The sequence below is a fragment of the Hesperophylax consimilis genome, chromosome 22 (genome assembly GCF_061612785.1).
Source record: "Hesperophylax consimilis isolate HC1 chromosome 22, BYU_Hcon_1.0, whole genome shotgun sequence".
Classification (NCBI taxonomy): Eukaryota; Metazoa; Arthropoda; class Insecta; order Trichoptera; family Limnephilidae; genus Hesperophylax; species Hesperophylax consimilis.
In genome coordinates this window covers 15815405-15832362 of record NC_142857.1, presented here as the reverse complement: position 1 = coordinate 15832362, position 16958 = coordinate 15815405, and the positions used below count along the sequence as shown (strand labels likewise).

Genomic DNA, 16958 nt, shown 5'->3' with positions numbered 1-16958 from the left:
ATGCTCTTCGACTTGTTTTGTAGAAAACGTTAACATTCACTAATACAATAATATTCTTTATTAAAAATTTGTGACCTTTTGATTATGATGGCTGAAATATAATATAACGTAATACTTCCACATTATCTTTTATAAGAGAATCCTTGTTTTGGATTGTTTGTTATTTAACTACATTTATTAAGTGCAATGTATAAATTTGATTTAATCTCGTTTTCATATAATGGCACATACTTTTGTGAAGATTTCAAAAATTCATATTATTATGTAATAAAATAACAATTAAATAAAAAAATCACCTTTTATAATAAAATTAAAATGATATAATTTTTCATCAAATCTCCAAACGAATAAAAAAATAATATACCTAAAATAAACAACTTAATTCTATCATTTTCTTTTCAGTTTTTTCAACATATTGTTCACATTTGTCTTTAAATTGAAATTTTCAGTTCCATACTCAATCCTTAATATTATTACAGAGCTTAAGTTGTAAAACCAATAGTATTGTCGAATAAAGTAAATTTCTCCATCATGTTTAATATTGAAGTGTTTGAAAAACTATACATATTTGAATAAAGCAGTTAAATATTCATTGGATTGACGATACTGATTTCAATTACAACAATTTCAGCAGCTTGGGTTAGGTTAAAATAATTCATTATTGAATCTTTAAAAGATATTCTTGGATCTTAAAAAGATATTGTTGAACTCATTATTTAGATTTTTAATGCCAATAACAAAATTACTGATAACACAATCATGAATCAATAATTACTCACTACCAAATAGTGTAAAAATTTTCATATCTATAATATCCATTGGATTACTAGAGAAGTTTGTACATATAAACGGTGTACAAATACATATGTTTTCAATTGCATTGAAAAGTGCAATACACAAATATTGCCATTGCCAAAATTTTTATAATATGATATATATTATGCACTGGTAAAATAATACCAAACTTAATGGCAGAATCAAATAAAGCATTACGTAATCCTTTTCCACTGTAATGAAGTTAGCAGCAAACCGTTATTTAACCCTATTTTGCTAACTACATAAATACACGTGCATAATCACAAATTATTTGCACGTCCTATCGTTGTACGGCATGCAATACTGCGAATGTGACTAAACAAAACTTTCTGGAGAGAGAAAACTCGCAACATATATTGTGCGGTATTAGCCAAATTACAAAGCGGTGTTACATACTGTGGGATTAGAAAGTTACTAAAATGACTCCAGCAGTATAGAGTGAGATAGTAGTATAAAAGTAATTGTATTAGGTTTATCTCTCTCTCACATCCCAGCTTTCAGATAGAATAGACGAGAGTTACAGTCACATCCGTAATCATTTGAATGTATTAATAATAAATGAAGTCTTTTGAACTTATCGAGTATCATATTATTAATGAAACAGTGGCGCACCCTAATAAAAAAATGTACAGTCCCTCCAATATAACTGGCGCGAGATTCACAGGAAGTTAACGCAATAATTATTGGGAAAAAAATACAGCCAATCGATAATCGATCGGTAATGCACGGATTATCGAAGAAAATCGATAGCGGAGTGAAGGATTTGGAGTTAGAATATAATAGAAACTTCATGGGAAGGCATGGAGATCTGAAAATCATTAATATAATACATACTTACTGTCCAAAAAAAAACCTGACATTTTAATTTTAATCTGTGGATGAAGATGTTAGGAGAAAACGATTACGAATGTCATTAAAATATCATTTTTGGAAAAATCGTCTTATTCGTGGTATTGTACGCCGAATGCCGATAGGGCGTGCAAACAATTTGTGATTATGCGTATCTGTTTATTTAATAGCCTGCTATTCTAAAAACATTGTGAATGAGATTAAAATGTTAAAGGAAGCTTGTAGAAAAGACATTGAAAACAATCAAACAAATTACATCATATGCACCAAAATTGCAGCAAATAACAAAATCAAAATTCATTTAGATTTATCAAATACCCTAGAATATCAATAATACATCCAACTTCAGTAAAATATTGGCAGTATTTACTTGCTTGGCTGGCAACTCTGGCCTCTAGAGATGCAAGTGTAGCATTTCAAAATCATGCATAAAATCCATTAAAATGTATGAAAGTAAACCAAGCCTCACAACTCGTACCGCGAGGAAACGTAAGGGTAGCATACTGCCATCAGAATTTAAGGGAAACGTTGGAAGTATTACATATAACAATTCTACAGTATTTGAGTCCTTGCCAAGCCTAGGCAAAAGATAATAATAATATCTTTAAGGGTATGACATACAAACACCATGTACAAATGGTAAAATCATACCAAATAGGCATTGTGTAGAATAAAAGGTAAGAGATGGAATAAATAGAATAAGATTGATTGTTCCTGGCTCCTGACTCTTGGTGACTAACTGGCGCCCACCTGGAGGACGGTGAAGCAGATGCCACAGACGCGGACGGCTTTGCTCTGGTTGAACTTGAGGATGGGCACGTCTTGACTGGAGCACTTGGAACACAGCATGCGGCCGCAGTGTCGACTGGAAATCAAATTTAACATCAAAATATAAGTGAGAATCGCCATTCTTGTGACTGAACTTACTGAGAGACATGTGGGATGGATGCTTCTACAGCTGTTTTACCAAAACGTGCTAGATCGCGTGATCTATGAGGTTTTGGTTGCACCTACATGATGCATAGGTGTGTCTTAAAAGACTAGGCAAATTGTGATTGTGGTGCGATGCAGAAAACCGAGCACAAGGTCAAGGAATTTCTGCTTCACTAATTCTGCCCACGAAAGATAGGCGACGCCTGAGGCCTTAAACTGGCTCAGAGATCTTGATGTCATTCTTTGACACCCACAATATGATGGAAGAAATTATAAATATTCATAGTTGGTCAAAATAATTTGTCAATATACCTCAATCAGATTGTCTACGCCAAGGCTGCCCAACCCCAGGCCCGCGGGCCACATTGTGGCGAATTATTGAACGAATTATAAGTGGCCCGCGGTAAAGAATCAGCGATGAAAAAATCTAACCTCTTGAACGTACTTTTTAAACAAAAATACACCGGTTTTTGATATAATATTTTCTGCGTCCGAAATGAATCTTATAGCCACCCCCCCCCCCCGTTCAGTGGCCCGCCAGTGATTCAAAATCGTCAATTTGGCCCAACTGTTAAAAAGGTTGGGCAGCCTTGGTCTACGCCATTCTAATTCAGCTTTTCAAAGATAACTAAACAGGGGAATATGTACTATTTTAACTAACCAGTGGTGTTTTCGCATGGTGAGTGTAAATTTAGTGCCGCACTCCTGGCAGAGGTCGCTCTCTCCCCACGGAGCCTCCGCTGTGAGGGAGTCCAGCAGGCGGTGGAGTAGTTGCTTGGTGGCCACCTGGACATAACAAGTTACACGTATAAATATGTCACTCAAATGGGGAGTCACTACCTTCAATCGCAACAATATATCAATTTTGAAAGGCATTCAAAGCAGGTTGTCAACTGTCATGAGGTTATGCTCGCCAGCTGCTCACAATTTGTAAATTGCAAAAAGCGAAACCGACCTAGATTCGATAGATACATTTAAAATTGCAAAAAAACAAAATGGCAGTGATTGACCATTTGATGACAATTTTTGCAAAACACCCAAATGAACAAATTTGAACAAATCGTTTGCCAATTTGAGAACTTGATGAAGCTCATAGTCACTGGTAAAGTGTAGAAATAACGTTGACAACTAAAAATAAATTACCTGATAATTGAAGATGGTGGCGCCATCTTTATTTTCTGTGGCCAGGCAGGCATTGGACTTCACCAAAACTCTACACAAGGGGCCATTTCCTCTCATATACGCCAGCAATAAGGGAGTGTTACCCTGTGAAGAAAAAAATACAGTTAAACAATTTATTCAGTGTGTAATATGAAAACTAAAAATGGTGCTTTTTAAACCTACCTGTAAATCAGTCTTATTAATTGGATAGTCTTTCATGCATTCGAGGAACAGTTCACAGATGGCTGCTGCGTTTTCCTTCCCACAACGACAGAGTTCATGCAACGGGTTGCGACCTGAAAAGAAAATAAAACAATTTTTGAAAGTTAAAACTATTTTGGGGATTTAGTAGTGAGAGAAATGAAAGATGTGGTAGTGATGTCACAGCGTTTATTTGAGCGAGTCAGTAGCGCAGTTGTGAGATGACTCCCGACCGATGACGATTATACCAAGTGTAGGCGGCGATGACGGCGGTGGGGCCGGCCATAGTGGTCGTCTGCTTAGTAGGCAGCGAGTAGTCGCAGGGGCCCGCAGTTTTCTCACTGTTGTAACTGTTAATTGATAACAGACTGAGTACATCTCGATGCGCCCGTTTTATAGCGGCCAGTGCGTAGAGGATATTCAGACTTGTAGGTAGGTGTGCGCCGAATGCTAGCATTATATCTAGAGAGTTCTAGCTATGATGGTTTTTTCATTGGCGAACACTCTTGCTGACAGATTTTTTTTTATATGATGACATCTGTTTTCATCAATAATTATCAAAATTCTGCTTTAAGGGGTAGGAAAAGGGGGTGGGGTGGTTTTTAGAAATCTCAAATAGACAGTGACGTTTTTACTGTTTTGAAGGTAAAGTGGGGAAAAATTCATCAACCTCGGAATAAAACTGTAGATTTATTTAAATAAACAAACTCACACCATGACACTCTTCTACACATATAAATTATTTAATAAAAAAGACTTATTTCTTCAACACTATTCCTAAATGGAAGATATATTTTTGTAAACCAGTCAAATTGCTGTATTTCGTTACTTGCATATATTATTTTTGAATGTAATTTTATTTTTATTATTTCTTTCTCATGTTTCAAAACTGTCTGTCATTAAAATTGAAACACCTACATGTAAAAGCCCTCTGGGCGTTAAATAAATAAATGTAACTGTGTAATGGTAAAGTTTGTTGGGGTGTAAAAAGTAATGTAGGTACATTCCAATGTATACAAAAACGGTAGAGCGAAGACCTCAATCTCATGATTGTGGGATTAATTTCCTGTCAAGTAAGTTGGGTGATCAAAAATAATAAGAGTAAATTCTTAACAGAAATTATATTGAAACCATCAAAAGTTACAACAAAGGAGTACAAAATAATAACCATGTAACAATAGGAATAAAAGTAAGGCACATACCAGATGGACTCCTGAACCAAACTAAACTAACTTTACGTGGTCGAGAAACGAAGGAATAAAAACGGAGGGCGAACGAAAACTTGTTTTCGGTAGCGGGGAACGGACCCGGGACGAAGGCCAGGACATCCTTCTCTTAGTGGACACGGGAGAACGCAACTCCTACAACGGGCGCCTGCAGGAACATCAGGCCTGCAGCACGAGGCAAGCAACCAGACTCTTCTTACGGAGCCAGGACATCCTTCTCTTAGTGGAACGGGAGGACGCAACTCCTACAACGCGTGCCTGCAGGGACATCAGGTCTGCAGCACGTGGTAACCGACCAGACTCTTCTTACGGACTTCGGGAACAGCAATCCGTTCCTTCGCGACGTGGGGGAACTCAGCCATCAACTACTAGCCATAGCTAGGACCGATCCATTTACGGTTTCAGTTCCGAAACACGAGTATTACAAATATGACCAACGGCCAACACTGGATGAAAAGCGGGATTCCATAATCACCACTAAAAATAATAACCAACACGAACTGTTCGTGAAAGGTAAAACACCCCGCGCCCTTTTTGAAAGAAAATAATAACTTCTATTCACATGATTAACTCAGATTAAAACCCCTTAAAAGGCGAGTGACTGGATCCACGACCCACTGGCCCCGGGGAGGAAGTGACCATAAACAAATCTGTCCTTCCTTCCTTAAAATTATTGCCAAAGTTCAAAAAAAAACACCATAGACAAAATAACCCCAATTAAGCAAGAACTTCACTTGTCACAAAATATTTATGTGACAACTGTTTGTTGTTGTTGTTTAATTCAGACAGATAAAAACAATTGTATTTTGTTAATCCTTACCTTTCAAGTTTACAGCCTCCGCGTCCAAGTTGGACTCTGTGAGCAGCGCCCTCGCCACGGCTGTGTGCCCCTCCCTCGCAGCGATGTGCAGCGCGTTATCTCCGTTGGAGTCCACCGCGTCGTACTCGGCGCCATTCTGCAGCAGGGCAGACACGATGCAGGCGTGGCCATCGCGCGACGCCACATGGAGGGCCGTTTGTCTGGGAAGATAAACAAGAACAATAGTATTATAATAAATACAGAAAATATAGCTTGTAATGAAACGGTCGTTTCTTAATATAAATAGCGGTGCATATAAGTATTAAATGGTTTTTAATGTTTTTTATGGCATACCCTTCTTTTGAGGAATTTTGTGAGATTGAGAGCACTTCGTTATCTGTTCACTAAACATAACCATTTCAGGAATCATGGTCTCCATCTAGCTAGAGCAGTACTGATAGTATGTATCTATCGCTCTGGACCGAGGCGCAAATAAAATGAAAAAAAATTATTTGCCCCCTTTGATGAGCAGAGTGAACCTAAAAAAAAATCCCGAAGAATGAAGTTAATTACTGGAAGGGCTTTAAATAATATATTCATGTTTCATCAAATAGAAGTAGATAAATTAACCAAAAAGTGTATTTCACAGCGAATTCCACATTTTTTGTTGCAACTTTTACTTAACCACTTCCACATTTTAAAACATTAAACGAAATTATCTCAGCTCAACATTTTGAAGGTTACGGCACTTCTGCTCTGAACACCTCAAATCTGAACCTGTAATCTCTAGGTCCAGAACCAAGAAGTTTACCACTGAGCTACAAAGGTTATCAAACACGTTGTAAAACAACTAAAATAAGTGTTGTGTTGGTGACGAATTATTTGAAAGAAATAAGAGAGTTTTGGAAACAACTGAAAGCATTTTTTCAGTAGTTTCAGCAATACAATAATAATAGAGAATAGGATGGAAAATAAATTAGGTCCTTTTAGGTTATGTTGTTCGACAGTTACAATAGTGTTAATATTTAACCAGAAAGTTATACAACTAACTTGTGAACATCTCTGTCATTGGGTCTCGCCCCCGCCAACAATAAACTGCGTACGAGTATCTCGTTTCCAGTGGCGGCGGCCAGTAACAGTGGTGGCGCCAAGGCTGCATCCTGCACGCGGGAATTGACGTCAACCTCAACGGACAGCAGAAACATCACACTCTCCAGGTCCTTCTTCTGGATGGCCACGTGAAGGAAGTTGCGGCCTTTTGTGTCCACCTACAAAAAAGCATGGAAATTGAATAATGAGCTATTCAATTTTGGAATACAGCCGCCCCGGAAACCATTAATCGAGTAGTCAACACCTCTGGTAATTTAGAATTTGGTGCCCAGGTTCATCGGGTGAGGTGTGTTCAGGATGTGCCTGGTAGAGGTTGGTTTGGGGAGACCCTTTGACCTTTCCAACTGATTTCTCCTTTTCTTTCATCGATTTGCGCCACAGCGGGAAGGATCCTACATCACTGCTGAACACACAATAGATTCCTACCCACGAACTTTCTTTCTTACCTTTCCTTAAAAAGACCCTCCACACAGCAGCCCTAAAGACGGCATAGGCTCTGAGGAAAACTTTTTTCCTCGGGGCCTCCTGTTGTAAAAAAAAAAAATTCTAACCTCACAAAGTTTTATTATTCCTAATTCCTATGTTATAGCGCTGGTTCCAACAGACAACGTCAGATTATATAATCTGCATATGCAATTGGTTACATTGAATTAGAACTGTTTAATATTGCCATAATATATTTTTCACTTTAAATAAAAAAGAGTTTTGGCAAAATATTAAAAGAAAAAAATGTAGACACATCATTTTGATTTGACTGCGAATTAGAAAGAAAATAAGAAACTCACACCATGACTTGGTAAGCATTTATATTAGGTTACTAGCTGTTCCCCGCCATGCGTTGCTGTGGCTCAGTCCGTCTGTGCAGATAGAGAAACAATAGCGCATGCTGCTTTTACGTCCAACAGATTGCGCTGTTTTAAAAAAAAACATGTTTTTACCTGTCACAGTTGACATTTATATAATAAAGGTATATAACCACACGCATATTTGAATGCAACGTTATGTCAAAATTTCAAAGGAATCGGTGACGAACCTTCGAAGATTTAAGATTTTGAACAAACAAACATTTACATTTTTATTTATTTGGAAGATTGAATTTTTGTTTATTGTTACCTGTTCTGCAGCAGAAGGTAATCTATCCAATATAGACTGTGCCGCCTTATTGTTCCTGACAGTGAGTGCTGTGGCGAAGGGAGAGAGCCCCTGCTTGTCCCTCAGCGACAGGTCAATGGAGGGGTGCGACAGTAGCAGACTGATGATCTCCGGGTGCTGGTTCTCGATGGCAATGTGGAGGGGCGTCTTGGATTCCACGTCACGGGTGTTCACGTTGGCTCCATGCTCTACCAGGGTCTAAAAATGTACATAAAACACCTACTAGAGTGCCCTGTTTATACAATTTAGAGAGGGGAATTATATCGCCACCAGGTTGGGCAGCGTTGTAGAGCAGGTTAAGGGTTGTAGGAATGGATTTATTAATGCGGGTCTTGAAGAGGCCTGGATTACATGAAGGAGGAAAAACAAATGCCAGTAGCTTGTTCCACAAGTTAAAGAAACAATTAGTTCTCATGAAGCCAACTTCAATTATTGTAACGGGTATTCTGCTCATGTCTGTCGACTTTCGCGTATGTGCACCGGTGCACAGGGGATCGATAGCGGATAATAGGGATCTAGCTCCATTGAAATACCTGTAGAACAGACTCAGCATGCCTATATTGTGTCTGTGCATTAGAGATGGTAATCAGTCTGTTAAAAACGGATTGTCAATCACACGAACCGTCCTCGTTTGCATCAAGAAGGTTTTCCAACTATTTTGCGTAAAGTGGCTCCCAAATTGAATTGTTAGACGTACTTGAGATTTGTTCAGTGTTAGCAGGTGCAGTCATCACGTTCACTCATTATAACATTGGCGAGGATATACCTGTATGACATTGATGAGCCCCCAAGCGCAGCAGAGGTGCAGCGGCGCCTGCTGCTCCGAGGCCATCTCGGCCCCCTGGCCACCGGGGCCCAGTCTGCGCGGGGACTCCACGTCGCAGCCGGACCTGATTAGGAACTGTGCCAGGGTCTCCTTGTTCTCATCGATAGCTCTGGAAATATTAACAGGACATGAAATGTCACGATTGTTATCCGTCAGCAATAGGGCCGCCGAATTACTGTGAACAATACACCTAGCTTCTGGGAGGCTTACTTAATTCTGGCTTCAATGGAGCCCCATGCCTGAGCTGGCCATGTTCACACCTAGCACATCAATGACGGCATGGAGACGGGAGAGGAGTAAACTTTTGAGGAGTATCAACTTTTCGTTGCACGTCAAAACTATGCTGTGGCAGGAGTATCGAAGATAGGCGGTATTTCATTTAAAATATAACCAATATAGGTTGTCTGATATTGCTTTTTGCCATTGTGCGTTTATCACGCTAATGTAATATTATTGCTATGATAGTATTATGAATTAAGAATACAGACATAGGCGGAATTCACGAAAGTGATTTTTAGACTGTATGTTGCTTAGGTATTTGTTGAATTGTTTCTTCATCGATGATTTGCAACGAAGAATAATGGGCAGAACCATTCGGTGTAATCCACCATCAATAACGGGGTTAGGGAGTGAATACCATGTCATTTACCAAATACTAAACATTTCCAGCAACTTTAATAAAATTATATAAAATTAAAAAGCATAAATTACTTGTGTAACAGCGTCTGAAGACAGCCATCGGGCCCCGGCCCCCAGCAGTCGGCGTCGGCCCCGTTCCTGACCAGCACGCTTGCCACCTCCTCCTGCGAGGAGTCCAGCGCGGCCCATAGCGGGGGGATCCCGTGCTGGTCCAGACGGCCCATGTCCACCCCGCGGATGCACATGCCCTCCACCAGCAGGCCGAGGCGGCAGTGGATGGCCAGCTGCAAGGGAGTCTCCCCTTCTTCAGTTCTGAAACACACAATAAATATTTCATTAGCTTCGTCCAGACGGTCTGCAGTCTACACAACTGTGAGAATCCTTCTCCATTCTTGGGATTGACGTCAGCTCCTCCTAATATGAGGGGAGCAACTAGTTTGTAGTGAATAATACGTACAGAGCATTCATGACTGCCCCAAGATCCAAGAGAAAGATGGCAGTTTTAGAGTCCTCCTTCATGATGGCCTGGTGCAGCAGTGTGAATCCTTTTCCGTTCCTGGCATTGACGTCAGCTCCTCCTAATATGAGGGGAGCAACTAGTTTGTAGTGAATAATACGTACAGAGCATTCATGTCTGCCCCATGATCCAAGAGAAAGATGGCAGTTTTAGAGTCCTCCTTCATGATGGCCTGGTGCAGCAGTGTGAATCCTTTTCCGTTCCTGGCATTGACGTCAGCTCCTCCTAATATGAGGGGAGCAACTAGTTTGTGGCCACCTGGAACAACAAATACATTGTTAAAAATATTGAAAAATCTACGAGACAAAAAGAATCATACAGGATTGTTTTTCGTATAGTGAAAAACTGGACATATGTATCAGACTTTCTAGTATAAATATCATTAAATTAATTTGTACAAATCAAAAACATCACTTATGAGGTATATTTAATATGTTCCAGAGAATCTTCCAATATCTTCCTAGTTGGAAACAGTGATTGCGAATAGAAAAGGATTGAAATAGCTTTAACCACACAATATAATAATCAGTTCTGAAAAGCCAGCTACAAATTTCAAACATAATTTTCAAGTTCTGTGAAAGATTTTTTCAAGTTCTGTTATTATTTCAGTTCTGTCAAACAACTAGCCTATAATGATATAATAACAGAATTTGAATAGGACCATCACAGAACCCGAAAATGAATGTTGAAAATTGATGAATTGTTCGAATTCTCCGAAACAACCTGTCCTTAGCCTTCCTCTTCTAATTGATTAATATTTAATGGAAGAACGATCATCGATCCGGGGGTATCGAACATTGCGAACGATGCAAAATATATGTACTTCCTAAACCAGCTGTAGAAACGATGTATCAAAAACCTTTAAAAAAATGCAAGCACTCTCTTCGATGGCTTGAACTAAATAATAACAAATTATAATGTCATAGACTTCTAACCAACCTCCGCTAAGCGCCAAACTCAGAGGCGTATCCCCTTCAGAATTCTTGAGATTAAAGTTGGGGATCAGTACACTGTTTGCCTTGTCTGAATTCTGTAGGTTCTTCTCCAAAGTTTTTTTCCTTTCGATGATTGCCACAATGGGTGCCTCGTGGTTGTTTAGGACCGCCAGATGCAGGGGAGTTTGTCTGCAAAGTTATATACATTTATTGCGGGAATACTTTAGCTAGAACGCAAGCAAAAGAAGATGCACACAGATGAACGTTTCTTGCCATGCGCAGAAAGGGAGTGATTTATTAGTAGTTTGACTTTCATTGGTAGTTTACCATGCCACACTCGCCTCTCTCATCGAGCTTCATTCTGGACGACGGTAGGAAACGGACTTTTGTTTGTGGTTGAACTAAATAAGTATTAATCAAATCATATTTTGGGGGTTAAAAAGAAAATTCATGTTTAGTAATTATATCACGTGAAAAGCGGATTAGGCTTTAAGTCTAGGATGGCCTGGAGGTAAGTTGCCTTTGGAACTCTTCCTGTGACTCAAAGCCAGAGTATTAATATTATTACCAGTCTATTACGTAGAAGAAGACTGATTTGGCAAAATCTAAAATATTAGGCGAGCTACCGATTTGAACAGCATCCTGTTTCATAATCGTAGTCTGCATAAATATTTATTTGGTAGACAAACATACAAACTATTGCAGTGGTCCAATCTAGAGACTGTGAGAGCATTTACTAGAATCTCGAGAGGGCGGTGTTAAGCTCAGGGGCAGCATAAATAATAACAGTATAAATTCCTTTATATGCGTGCAGTAGAACTTATAATTTCATAATGTAGTCATTCTTAGCAATAATCTTCAGAAATATCAAACCGAAGTAACACGTAAGATCATAAATTAATGCTCGAGTATATAATGTACTAGAGTCTTGACTACTCTTCCTCGACTAGTCTTCCTAGAGTGTAGTCTTTCTCCCTACCTCACCTACTTATTAGTTTTAAGGCATAATAAAACTCTTACCTCTAAGGAACTTTTTTGGCTTTACCTTATTTAATCTCGTATGAAGACAATGTTGGTAGTTCTTAGTCGAAGTATGATATGGTTAAATATGACCGAAGGGGATAGGGTCGGATTAGCTCGGTCTCCAGAGCAAAGCCCCGGCAAGACTGAGGTCCTGGGTTCAATTTCTAGATGCGACTGAATCTTTTTCTGATTTTCTGTTTCACATTTTTCGTTTGAGAGTTCTGGCAAGAATGTGTAGGTTAATTCACCCAGAAATGTGACAAAAATACTAAAACGCTGATCTGATTTGTAGAACGGTGTATTATATAAATTAATAAAGATATGTAATACCTATAGATGACGTCGGCATTCTCTCCGTAGGAGGTCTGAAGATTGGGATTGGCTCCCTTGTCCAGCAGCTCTGAGGTGAGACGGGAGAGCCCCTCCTGGCAGGCCACGTGTAGCACCGTGTAGCCCTCCGTGTTGGCCGTGTCCATATTGCCCGTCAAGTTTGCGCAAAGGAAAAGGGCAGATTGCTGGACAGAGAATATAAAGAGTATTAGCTGTGATGTGCGGAAGAGAAGAGACAGATTAAATAAACAATAAACTGGTATTAATCATATAAATTTAGTGTGGTTCTTTTTTTAAAACATTAATTTGTAACAATGGTTTTTGCAATGCCTCTCTCACTGGGAAGAGTTCCTTTCTCGAGATAGGCATGTAAGGCTGTGGAAGGGTTGATGTGTTCAGATTTGAAAAATGTCACAAATAATTACAACTTGTACAAAATAAAAAATTACATTTTGAAACTTAGATACTAAACTTATAGGTCTTTGTAATGAGGAGATCTAATTTACAGTCACTAACGACAGGATGTCACCGAACAAAAGGTTACTAAATTCAATAAAATCGAAATGAAAAAAATTTCATCTCACCTCACACTTTTTCTTGGCAAGCAAGATTAGCAAATTATCCCAATTGCTTGAATATACTGGGTTCAACTGACACCCCTTCTCAATCAACTTGCTTGCAAAACCGGACTCCAACGGATCACTGCTAAAACTAGAGTCAGCACTCAGTAATTCTGGAGGCTCATCGGAAAAGGGGTTATTGCTGTCGGTTTCACTGGACGGGGACGAATCAAACGGATCCAGTCCGTTGGTTCCCTTTACCGAGGTGCCATTTAGAGATATGGGACTCTCATTGACTAGGGCGTAGTAGAGAGGGGAATGTTCTTCATTGATAGTTCTGAGATTCACGTCCAGTTTGTCGTGTTTTAATAATAGGTCGAATATTAGGTTGTTCTTTGACATGATAGCGAGGTGAAGGGGTGTGCTGTAAAAAAATTGTAATTAATAATTAAGATTTATTTATACTATTTCTATACATTATACAATAATCATTTTACATAGTTACATAAAGATTCCTATTCATTCTGCGAAGTATTAAAAATAAATATACATGTAAGGTCTTTGCCCTTGGTAAAATCACCGACCGTTTAAAAGAAACCGTAAAAGCATCGACCGACGTCCTACGTAGTTGATAAATTTATTCTGGATGTGCAAACAATGACGAGACTTTTTAAAGCATTGGCCAGAAAAGAGTCCCGATTATTTAAATTTAATCTCGTCTGAATGTGGCATTCCCGATATACTTACAATCCGTTTTTGTTCTGCCTGTTGGGATCGAGTCCTTTGGCCAGGATCTTCTCAGCAACCTTGGCCATGTCGGTCAGGGTCTCAGGAGCACAGGTTGCCGGGCCCTTGGTCGCTATCAGATGCAGCGCCGTATCACCTTCTTCTCTGTCAAAATAATTACAACATTTTCATATATGGCATTTCTAAAAAAGATATTGTAACAAATGCAGTACTGTTTCAGTAATCCGACATTCAATTATTCGACAACTACTATAATTCGCTGTTATTTTTACTAGTTGAAAGCACAAAATTAAGATCTATAATTCACTAGTATTCGTATATCAAATTCAGTAGTCTATTGTGTGCCTAGATTTTCCTTCTCCATTCCAGTATCCATTCAAGTTGCCCAGCCAGTTCCAATTCCAGAAACCCTTCCAGTTTACCTCTCACTATCCTTTTCCAATTTTCCTTCCAGTTTAGTATCCAATTTTTTTCTATCCAGTTATTTTTCCAAGGTTATAAATAACCAGACAGTATTTGAAAATATCGAACTACCATTAGACTAAGCAGAAATGTTCATTGGGTCGCGATGGAGGACTTAGCTAACTAAGGATGCCTGGGTGGGAACCCGAAGCATTGCCAATTACCACTCAGCCACTGACTGGTCCACTTCCAGTTTCCCTTGTTGTTATGATAAAGTATTTGCCACTATGTTTGATACTTACTTAGCCCATAGTTGTGTTAATAGGCTGTTATAGTGTTTGGTTTTTTTAAGTACATTATTGACTGTTATGTTGAATGAAAGGAGGGTGGTCAAGTTTGACTTTGTTGGTCTTTGAAGAACCAAACGCGCCAGAGTTCCAAAGAACTCGCCAAATCGACCATCCGCCGGTAGAGCATAATTCTCCATTCAGGGCGGGGAAAATATATCCCATCTACATGATGTTCGAAAGGAAGTTGCAAGGTTACAGAATGAAAATAATTTGGTTAAACTTTGGACTGGCCGTAACAAGTTATATTTAATAAATTTCACAGAGAAATACAAAAAGGTGAAAACTTACCCCCGTCGACCAGAACGTAGAATCTATCTACCCTGTCTAAAATAATATGAACGTACGTAGTTATGAGGAACGAACACTGAGTGCCGCGAAGGGCGGAGTAGATGAATCAGCCAAGTAGCTAGAGGACGACGGCTTCGGATGTGGCTGGCCAACGGCCCAGTGTGGTCCAGCCAAGAGGAGTAGACGGCATCAGGATGTGGCTGGCCAACGGCCCAGTGTGGTCCAGCCAAGAGGAGTAGACGGCATCAGGATGTGGCTGGCCAACGGCCCAGTGTGGTCCAGCCATGTGCCGGTTTCACGGTTAATCCGTAAGTTGTCCTTCCATGAGGCAAGTGGGACTTAAAAAATGTTCCGAATCAAAATGCACAAGGCGAAAAACAGTCTATCGGCAGAAATAACCACCGATCACTTGGATAAACTCTGATTACCTCCACGGCCGCACATGGCGAAATACGTTTTCCTTATCTACGCCACCCGGGGCGAATTCCACTCGCGGGAAATATTACTAGACTTCTAATCTTAGCACAAACTGAACATTTCGGTATTAATCACAAATCCATGAAATATCTTTCGATCAGATCCTCAGACCTACAGAAATAATAATTGACCTCCGACCGGATACCTTCACTCCTCTCTCTGTCCGGCCGGGAAGTGAAGCCATCTTGAATTTTTTTCACTTCCTGTTAAAGTTCCTTGTTGCCAGAGCATAAACAATAGACAAGATAAATCACAGATTTGACAGGTTCTTACTTAGTGTAATAATCGTATGTTATTTTCATAACATTACCCCGGTCGCCCCCAACGTGTTTGCCCTCAAACACAAGGAGAACAAAATAAAAGCCTGAGCTAAGAGATACCCTAACTTGGTCTGATGGGTTCCTAAAACATACATGATATAATAACATAAAAAATGAGTTATATAGCAGAAATGTACTAAAAGTAATAGTATGCTTGCAAATGGGTGTGTCACAAAATCAGTCGCGCCCAATATATTATCATAACATGGCGCCCAACGTATGTTATTTTCATAACATTGTTTCAATTAATGTTTCCCATCTAGTTTATCAACCGGTTAAGATTCCCTTCCAATTATCCTTTCATTTTTCCGTGCAATTTCCCTTCCAGTATCCCTTTAAGTTTCCCAGAGTGTTCCATATAATGTCCCATACAAATTCCCTTCCAATTACCCTTTCAGTTTCCCAATACATTCCATACAATTTCCCTTCCTTTTAAGTTTCCCAGAGTGTTCCAAATAATGTCCCATTGCAAAATTCCTTCCAATTACCTTTTCAGTTTCCCAATTCTTTCCATACAATTTCCCTTCCAATTACCCTTTCAGTTTCTCATTGTGTTCCATACAATTTTCCTTTAAGTTTCCCTTTCAGTTTCCTAGAGTATTCCATATAATGTCCAGTACAAATTCCCTTTAAGTTTCCCTTCCATTTACCTTTTCAGTTTCCCAATGCATTCCATACAATTTCCCCTCCAGTATCCCCCCCAATTACCTTTTCAGTTTCCATGGTGTTCTTTACAATGCCCCATCCAATTTCCCTGTCAGTTTCCCATTATGTTACATACAATTTCTCTTCCAGTATCCTACCAATTTAACCATTCAGTTTCCCTTTGGGTTCCATACAATTTCCCTTTCAGTTTCCCATAGTGTTCCATACAATTCCCTTCCAGTATCCCTTCCAATTACCATTTCAGTTTCCCATAGTGTGACATACAATTACCCTTTCAGTTTCCCATACAATAACCCTTACAATTTCCCTTCCAGTATCCCTGTCAGTGTGTCAGTTTCCCATAATTTTCTTCCAGTATCCCTCTAAGTTACCCTTTCTGTAACTAGTATTCTTACTTAGTAATCAGCGTGACATCCGCCCCACTGTCCACCAAGAAGTCCGCCGAGTACGCGTCGCCCGCGCGCGCCGCCTTGTGCAGCGGAGTGACACCGCGGCGAGCAAGCGCTGCGTCGGGTGCGGCCGCGTGCTGCACGAGCGTGCGCGCGATGGCCACGTGGCGCGCGCGCAGGGCCAGCTCGAGCGGCAGCAACTCCTCGCCGCGAGAGCTGAGCGCATTCACGGTCTCGGATAG

General features: G+C 39.7%; 1 protein-coding gene across 1 annotated transcript in view; it reads right to left on the bottom strand.

The window, feature by feature from the left end:
- Positions 1–354: 354 nt before the first annotated feature.
- Positions 355–16958, bottom strand: part of LOC149412899 (ankyrin repeat and FYVE domain-containing protein 1) — a 119892-nt gene continuing 103288 nt past the window's right edge. Inside the window, exons 6-20 of the mRNA XM_089644890.1 lie at positions 16723–16958; positions 13825–13968; positions 13102–13501; positions 12518–12702; positions 11169–11353; positions 10334–10487; positions 9785–10024; positions 9014–9182; positions 8209–8445; positions 7036–7253; positions 6007–6206; positions 3943–4055; positions 3742–3864; positions 3260–3384; positions 355–2530 (exon numbers count right to left, since the gene is read on the bottom strand). Coding sequence (XP_089501016.1) covers positions 2401–2530; positions 3260–3384; positions 3742–3864; positions 3943–4055; positions 6007–6206; positions 7036–7253; positions 8209–8445; positions 9014–9182; positions 9785–10024; positions 10334–10487; positions 11169–11353; positions 12518–12702; positions 13102–13501; positions 13825–13968; positions 16723–16958 — 2859 coding nt within the window. The 3' untranslated portion in view covers positions 355–2400. The remainder of the gene's footprint in view (positions 2531–3259; positions 3385–3741; positions 3865–3942; positions 4056–6006; positions 6207–7035; positions 7254–8208; positions 8446–9013; positions 9183–9784; positions 10025–10333; positions 10488–11168; positions 11354–12517; positions 12703–13101; positions 13502–13824; positions 13969–16722) is intronic.